The sequence below is a fragment of the Bidens hawaiensis genome, unplaced genomic scaffold, assembly GCF_021521415.1.
Source record: "Bidens hawaiensis isolate Kalapana, Puna unplaced genomic scaffold, B.hawaiensis_p1.1 tig00030823_1, whole genome shotgun sequence".
Classification (NCBI taxonomy): domain Eukaryota; kingdom Viridiplantae; phylum Streptophyta; class Magnoliopsida; order Asterales; family Asteraceae; genus Bidens; species Bidens hawaiensis.
In genome coordinates, this window is record NW_027495162.1 from 37,466 (window position 1) to 46,498 (window position 9,033).

Below are 9,033 nucleotides of genomic sequence, written 5' to 3' on the forward strand. Positions count from 1 at the left end.
ACGACATACTGGTACTGATCGACAGGTAGAGCACACTGGCACTCGCCAGCAGTACTCCTATCGTCGGCTACAGCTTCAGCATCATGGGAAGACATATTGCAGAGGAAGAAGAAAACGATTTCGGGAAAATGCTTGCCTGAAAAGGGGAGTATTTGCCGGAAATCGCTAAGAAGAAGAAGAGAAGGGTGAAAGTGTGGATTACAAATAACCCTCTCCCCCTTTATATAGTAATCGCAATTAATGCGGTGAATTTAATGCGGAGGAGAGAGAAATCGAAGGTGCAATGAAACTATGACACGTGGCAAAAAGCAAGCTGGAAACAGCTGTTGAAAGGACGTGTGCCAGTAATTTCGCGGCCACGCGCCCGAAAAATCGCGCCCACGCGCCTGAAAAAGCGTCTGGAATGACCATATAATGTCACGTCACCATAACTTCCTGCACGTCCTGACACAGTCAGAAGAAACCGTCGCACGACGTTTCAGAGGTTTGGACTGTTCCTATCTTTCCACCAACCTTTCGAATTTCGAAATTCAAAATTTAAAAATATTAAAAAGTAAGCGGGAAAATACCCCTTACCTTGGCAAACAAGTAACCGTAAGACGGATGCGGGTACAGTGTAAAGGCAAAACCCTTCACGCACCTAGCACCCGCAGGGAATTGAAGCCAAGTAAAACCTTGGCAAACAAGTAACCGTAAGACGGATGCGGGTACAGTGTAAAGGCAAAACCCTTCACATACCTAGCACCCGCAGGGAATTGAAGCCAAGTGAAACTTTGGCGAACAAATAACCGTAAGACGGAGGCGGGTACAGTGTAAAGGCAAAACCCTTCACATACCTAGCACCCGCAGGGAATTGAAGCCAAATATTCCTCGGCAACCAAGTAACTATAAGACGGGTGCGGGTACAGTGTAAAAGCAAAACCCTTCACATACCTAGCACCCGCAGGGAATTGACGCCAGGAATACCTTGGAAGTAAAGTAACCGTAAGACGAGCGCTGGTACAGTGTTAAGGCAAAACCCTTCACATACCTAGCGCTCCGCTGGGAATTGAAACCAAGAAGGATCTTCTGGGCAATGCTTGCGGAAACGGAAATAACATCCCCGCATAGCGGGAACGTCGAGAACTACGTTGTTGGAAGCTCCAGGATGGAATTGGTGGTTTTAACATAATTGATCACTATGTTCAAAACTACCAAAACCTCATGGAAAGTCCACACAAGTGGGACTCAACGCTCCTGACTTGCGAGGAGGTTACAGACCTACCCGCATCATACCCAAAGACCAAGCAGGAAACTCGGGAATTTCTGCAAGTGACAAGGACTTCCGCGGGAAGAATCCCCATGGAAAACCTTAAAAAACCCTTTTCAAAACCCTTTGCTTAAGTCCAAAAGTTCACCTCACTTTATTAAACACGCATGAGAAGAACATTGGACTGGGGGGACTTGAAGAGGTAGGTCCCAGCAGAGCCCAGTTGGACCCGCAAGACTCACCTTAAACAGGGACGTCTGCGCAGAAACCAACTGGATCCGCAGGACCAACCATGCTCAGAGACGTGACGTCCTTACGCGCAGTACGCAAGCTGGTCCCGCAGGAAATGCCTCCCAATGGTGAAGGACTCCGCCTGTCCCCGCAGCCTCGGATACAAGCCATTAGGGAAGGCCACCTGCGCAGCAAGGCTACACGCACAAGGCACTTAGCTCTCATTCAGTGTCACCTGAAGGAATGAGCGAAGCCGGGAACAATCCCGCACAAGGGCGGGAGGGGGAATACTCCCGCCCAAATAAGCCAGTCCGTACGATACGGGAAGATCTTCTGTACTGTACCTGACGAGGTATGGGAAAAAGATCTGACTAAAGATACGACAGCTTATGGACAACAGTATGGCGAGCAGCATGCTCCTACACTGTATGTCACTATTAGCCGCTGCCTACTCACCAACTCCTGTCATACCACGTGCGTAGCCGGCAGTTGGTGGAAAAGGAATAGTATACAGCAGGCCTGGTCGCTATCAGCCGCTACCTACCCACCAACTACCAGCAGGGCACGTGCGTAGGCTACTGTTGGTGGAACAGGAACACTGTTGCAGCCGGCCATACCTCCTTGGAAACCTACCTTCGGCTATAAATACCCCAAATGGTATGATCATCATATCTTATCACATTATCATAACATCTTATCTTATATCATCATATTATACCTGATATCTGCTCTAGCAATCTCTTAATATACTTTTATATTTAAAGAGCAATCTAGTCTGATTCTCACGCCGGAGGGTGGTCACAAGGAGGAACCCCCCCCCTTCTCAGTGACGAGCTCACGGTGTCTGTTTTGCAGGTTATCAGAAGAACCATCTTCCAAGGGTCTAACCCCTCGTGGGAAACATCTATCTAACCCCCAGGTTACCAGTAATCTGCCCGGGGTCCGGTTAGTGTTTCTTCAATTACTATTGATGATTAGTTCTATTGAGGACCATATACCATTGATATGGATAGCTACCACTGGCAACCATTACCAAATTAGAGGTGTTCAGGGTCTGGTTTGACGAAAACGTCGGACTGAATTACGAACCACAAATGTGTAAAAAGACATATCGGATTTATCTGGTTGGTTGAGTCGGTTGAATTGGCATGTTTTTCACGGTTTATTATTTGACGAACCGGGTTTGTCTGGTTTAGCGGTTTCATGTAATTTTTTTTCCTAAAATTATAAGTGCTATTTAGTTACCGAATATAACATGTTCCTAAAGTGAAAAAAAAGTTAAGTAATACATGTTAAACAACCGGTTCGTTATACATGAGCGGTTTCAAGTTCCAGACTATAAACCGGCACATCATTAAAAAATTGGCATTGAACTGATCCACACACACATATCTACAACCGTATAAAAACCGACCTGCTTCTGTTTGGAAGGTTCGATGGGTTTTAGCATTTTATGAACACCCTCTTCCTATTGATGCTTAATTTTCATGCAACCTTATATCAATCACGTAAATCGAAGCTAGTTTCTTTACCCTTAAACCCACCAGGACGCGGTCCCTAACCCTGCCAAGGGCGTTATGCCCCCTTTAAACCCAAGTCATTAGAGGTTTCACTCCTTTAAACCACATGTTAGAAGTTGCTTGAAATAAAAAAAAATAGTCTTCTACAAGTAGACAATTTACAACTTCTAACATGTGACAATGTTTATTCTAATTTTCTTGTGATAGTAAATCTAGTTGGAATAAGATCACTTGATTACACTAAAATCACAAAAAGAAATTAATATGGACCAAAGTAAAAGAATTGTTTTCTTTCCTTATTTATTTTTTATTTTATTTTTTTGTTAAGAAGGAGAGAAGTAGAGAGAGAGAGGGGATGAGGTAATACAACTTATTTTGTCTAGTGGGATTTTCAAGTTTTGGAAGCCATAAAACAAAGTGTATGCAATCAACTTTGTCCATGGGCTAAATAGTCATAATGCTAATCATTTTGGAAGAGACATCAACATAAACCATATCTTTGGCTAATTGAGAACAAGATCATTGCAATCAAAGCATTAAAAAAAATACTTCTACCGTATGGTAATGGGATGAATATACAATATATAATATAATACAATAAGCTACTTGGGATGAAATTAATTAAGCTTGAACTTTCTTTCTTTCATCACTACATATGGAATGAAAATGTAATACAACATTATAAAAAATTAACCTTAACATAACCTCTTTCTAAAGACATAAACAATAGGAGGATATAATAATTTCTGTATGTTCAAAAGATATTAACTTTTCATTTAACTAAAAAAAAGGATCCAGTTACAACAGAGAGGCAGGTAAGCGGACACCAAGCTGCGCCGCCACCCCCTTTTGAATGGCAAAACCGAAATGTGTAGTAGGGTTGCACATGATTGTCGTATGGAAATCGTGTGGCCAGTGGGGTGCACAAATGGGGTTAAAAGTGACGATATCCACAAGATATTCAATATCCAAGTATCCTTCCAAATATAATCATAACATTATATTAGCACCTGAGACTATTACTGGACAATAAATTACTGTTGAATTGACAGGTCGGGCTAGAGAGAAAAAAGCTTAATTAATGTGGTGCTCCCTTCATCACCCATGCGCTAGCTAGACCATAATAATCATGCACTAGAACCCTAGCATATATAGTACTCCTATATATGGGGATTATGTTCATCATTAGGTTATATTTCGTGCTCATGCAGTCCCATAATCATAAACATACACTCTACGTGTTGCTTTATGTAAGTCTCTAAAATACAAATGATTAGCATTTAACATATTATAAGTAATTCACTAATTAACTTGTATACCATGCAGTAAGTGTGTTTAATTAACCAAAGGACTAGATTGTGAGCTATGTAGGTATTTTCGGACTCCTAGTCACAACTCGTGGAACGCGAGGCACCAATTGTTGACTTAATTGGATCGAACAACACCGATATTTTGTGAGAACTCCTCACAACTCTTTCAATATTATCAAAAACGAAAACAACAGAAAATACAATGACCCTAAACCATCTATTTATACTAAAATCTTAACTTGCTCACCAAGAAACCTAATTAGACTCAAACTAGAAAACCAAATAAATAAATAAAAATAATCAAAACTTATTCGTAATAAAATAAACTAAATCAACTCAAACTCTTTAAGATTTTAATATTTATCAAATAATCATTCACCAATACATGACATGTCTTTTATTGTTGGTTATGTTTTAAAATTACAATTTATTTCTTAATTGTATTTTAATTAAAACCAGTAATTCTTTAGTTAGGAAGTTAGGGTTAGTACAGATAAACGAGTTATATAGTTATACATTATATGAACATAAGTGAATGAACCGAGTTAAGGTTTATCAATATTCAATAGATATGAGTTATGTGTAATAGAATCTTTTGAGTTATATTTCCTCTATAATATATCAAGAGCTATTCAATAATCATTTTGTGAGTTTTCGTTTTGGTGAGTTATACCAATTCATGATTCGATTTTGAAGCTACCAACACTAAAGGAATTGAGGAATCCCGCTGACCTTATGTCGACGATATGTCTTCAGTATAGGTTGACCAAATTGTGTCTTGCCTATGCTGACCACATGTCATTGTTGTTGGCGTTTTCCTACCCCCGACGACTTTTATGGTCGTTACAGTGTACCTACCGGTCAGATAATAACTCTTGTGGTGACCCAAAGAGCTAGATTGTGAGCTACCGGCACTAAAAGATTCAGATATTATGTTTTCACCACTATTACTACATTATTGGTTGGATAGAGATGAAGTTGGTGTTAAATCAGACACCGTCCATGTGGGACGGCCGTCCGTAACTTAAGGGCACTGTCTTTATCATGTCAATATTATTTTACCATAAGCTCCTTTATTTTTCTCTTGATTGCTTAATGAAATCAAGGGTGTAACAGGAACATCAAGCATTATATATTTATATATACATGGAATACAACATTTTAACTCTCAAATCATTTATTTCAGACTCTTTCCAATCCACACATTCTTTTTATTGTATGTTAACTCATGTTAATTGGTGTAAAAATTAAAAATATTTGATGATAATCAAGAAAATCTATTTTCTTCCTTGATAGATTTTTGCATACCCCACATGTGCTGTGTCTTTATGAATCAATTTCCGCATTTTGCTAATATTTCTAATCTCATGACTCTCATCCTTACAGGCGAAACGATACTCCAATATTATGCCATATGTACATCAACGCGAAAAGAAATGGAACATCACAAGAACAAATCAAGGACAAGAAAAGAAATACCAGTCTCTTCCTGTCCAAATATAACTTCAACTTATTTAGTGTACTCAACTATGGAGTATTAATGATTATTCCAAGTACAAAAGTGATTTAACTTCATATCATCACATAATACTTATAGACGGTTTAGGATTCAGCTAAGTACTTTGAATCGTTTAATTTATAGTTCTTGTACTTCTAGCCTGCGTGTCGATCTTTTATTGCAACTTCGTGATTTCTTGTCACTAATTGCATGATTAGTGGATTTACGAGTCAGTACTGAGACGATATGCATAAGTTGTAATATTTGGAAGATAACCAAGATCAAGACGGGCATGTGATCATAAGGTTCGATTATTGTCGAGTAATCTTAAAAAATATTCTGATGAAACATTCTTTGAGCAACTCCATTCTGTTTAGAGCATAAGGACACGAGATGTCGAGATATGATAGCTAATGCAATATTTAACAAGAAATTGTTTCATGTAATATAGCAATGAATGATTAACATGCTCAAGGGTTAAGACAGAATACCAGAAGCCATATGAACTTATGAAACAACAAGTTCCTCATAATATTCCAGGTAAACCAACAAAAGTCAATGCAGATAATAAAGTAGGTAACGCCCCATATAGCATAGTGCACAACATATAAAGGAAATATAGTGAAAACATGAGTTATTACATGCCTTGATTAGAGCAATAACAAAGTTCGCTACGATTAGAGGAGATAACAAATTCCTTCGACACTGGAGTTGCTGAACCAAAGTTAACGAAAGTGGAGTTGTTTAAGACATTGATGGAGCAAAGTCGTATCGGAACCACAAGAAACAACATGAGTTGTTCCTAGTGACAACATGAAACGAAATTTTAGACGTTAAAGAACAAAATAAACTAACTACACTAAGTTAATTAACTATCTTCATGACTTTTAACTAGTTACTCTAGCATATGACAACATACAAATACTATTTTAGCATATTCAATGGTATTAATGTTATGTATGACTATATGTTAATACTTTTAATCAACATATAAATTATATGATTAAACGTACAGTACTTTACATGGTTTTGAAAACATTTAGAGGTGACAATATCACATCACAATCACATCACACTTTCTCTAGCTTGACCACTAACCAATTACAATTAAATGTTGTGCCTTTTTTCCTTTTCCAAAATGGCCTTGAAAACTAATCATTTGTCATCGTGGGTTAACTTAATGCAACAATAATGACTATACGAATCAATACCGATTTTTAATATAATGTGCCACTGGTTGATTCCTAAGTGTGTCACCCGAAGCCGTGATTCATAGTGATCAGTGAGATTTCTTTAAGATTCCGCTCTGTGTTCCATTTCTTTAAGATCAGTGAGATTACGGATCAATCAGGTTAAACCAAAATTAATCGAAACAAGATGTGTCTAAACAAATCATTAGAGAACTAAAAACACTTTTATTTTCAATGCCCACGATCTCCTGTATAGTTTATTAAAATATCTGGCTTATTATAGTAAAGAGTAATTGTTTTTTTAATTATAATTAACTATTTAGTTATTAATAAATCATTCTCAAAACGGAGAAAAATAAAATAAAATCGCCCCTATCTTGCAACAAAACTATCTCATACAAGATGGTTTAGAGCATCTGTAACGGGGATCTGTCGACTCCCACAAACTCAGATGTTGAAGAGTGACAACAGAGATACAAGAGAGATGATAGGAGAAATAATGAAACGATCGTCCGTGACTTTATAGAGTTTTGTCGATGGGTATGATTAGGTTAATTTTAGTATTGAGCCCACAGACCTGATTTATTGAATGGAATGATAAAAAAAGTTTTACCATCATACATAACTTAGCAAAGGCCACCATTAATTAAGGTTGAGTTGCTAGTTGTTACCCTTTTTTTCTTTAATCTAATTGCTTTAATGAATTATTCTGCACTCTCTTCCCCATCCCCACCACTCTATGAGTGATGAAAGCATATTTCAAGATCCATAATCTTATCCACCATAAAAATAGTATGCTTGGCATTGGCCAAAAGAAAATGCCTTATGCAAATGTGCAATCATGTATCTAGTTGACCATTAAAGGGGCACATGCCTTGTAAATATCAAATATAACAATGAATTATTAATATATATATATGTACATAACAGTAACCGTACCTATAGATACAATAATAATAATAATAATAATAATAATAATACAAATAACATTTCTTCCACACATGCATAATACCCTACTTGTCCACAACACCCTTATTCTCGGACCCACTCAACCTTTTTGAATACTATAAATTGCCCTAAACATTCCTTATAGTACTTGCTATATGAAACCTAAATCTTGCCAAACTTAAGTTACTTAAATAATAAAATTATAGTTATAACTTATAACTTATAGCCATGCAAGCAGGTGAGTTTACTAATCAATATTCCCACTATAACCTCCAAAATCCGGACAACATAAACCTACACAACTCACCAATCATGCCGTTTAGCGTTATCGATCCGTCTAACTCGTTCTACAATCTTCATACGAACCCTCAATACCAAGAATTTAACATGCAAACGCCTTGTTTTCGAAGCAACTCGACTTCTGATGAAGCGGATGAGCAACAACTAAGCATTATTAATGAGAGGAAGCAAAGAAGAATGATATCTAATCGAGAATCAGCGCGTCGATCGCGTATGCGAAAGCAGAAGCGTTTAGATGAGCTTTGGTCACAAGTTGTTTGGTTGCGAAATGAAAACCATCAACTTTTTGATAAACTTAATAAGTTTTCAGGGATTCATGATGAAGTTGTTCAAGAGAATGCTAAGCTTAAAGAGGAAGCATCCGAGCTTCGAAAAATGGTGACCGATTGGCAGATTAATGGCACGTACCCGAGTTTAAGGGACCTTGATGATATTTCAAACCCTTCCATCTCAAGTTCCTCAGACTTCTTTTAGTTTGTTTTCTTTATTATTATGGTCATGTTTAATAAATATATTAATATGTATTCTATGAGTTCCATGAGAGGAAGTAGTATAATAACATCTTTATTTTTTCAATCATAGCCTATAGTATAAAAGGATGATATATAATTAACAAGTACTCCGTAAAAGGTTTGAACATGACAAAACATAAGACTAGTTTTGGAGACGCTAGTCTCCAACGCTGTACTCCATGAACCTCCACTTGAGCATGTCAGATCAGATTTCAAACCTCGCTATAAAACCTTAATTTTCCTTCAACACCAAATTACCTCAATAAACTCAATTA

General features: G+C 37.5%; 1 protein-coding gene across 1 annotated transcript; it reads left to right on the forward strand.

Moving 5' to 3' along the window:
- The first annotated feature begins 8,174 nt into the window (after positions 1-8,174).
- LOC143581191 (basic leucine zipper 43-like) lies at positions 8,175-8,782 on the forward strand. Its single transcript, XM_077064021.1, has one exon. It carries the CDS (start codon positions 8,175-8,177, stop codon positions 8,718-8,720), a length of 546 nt encoding a protein of 181 aa, XP_076920136.1. The 3' UTR covers positions 8,721-8,782.
- The last annotated feature ends 251 nt before the right edge of the window (positions 8,783-9,033 follow it).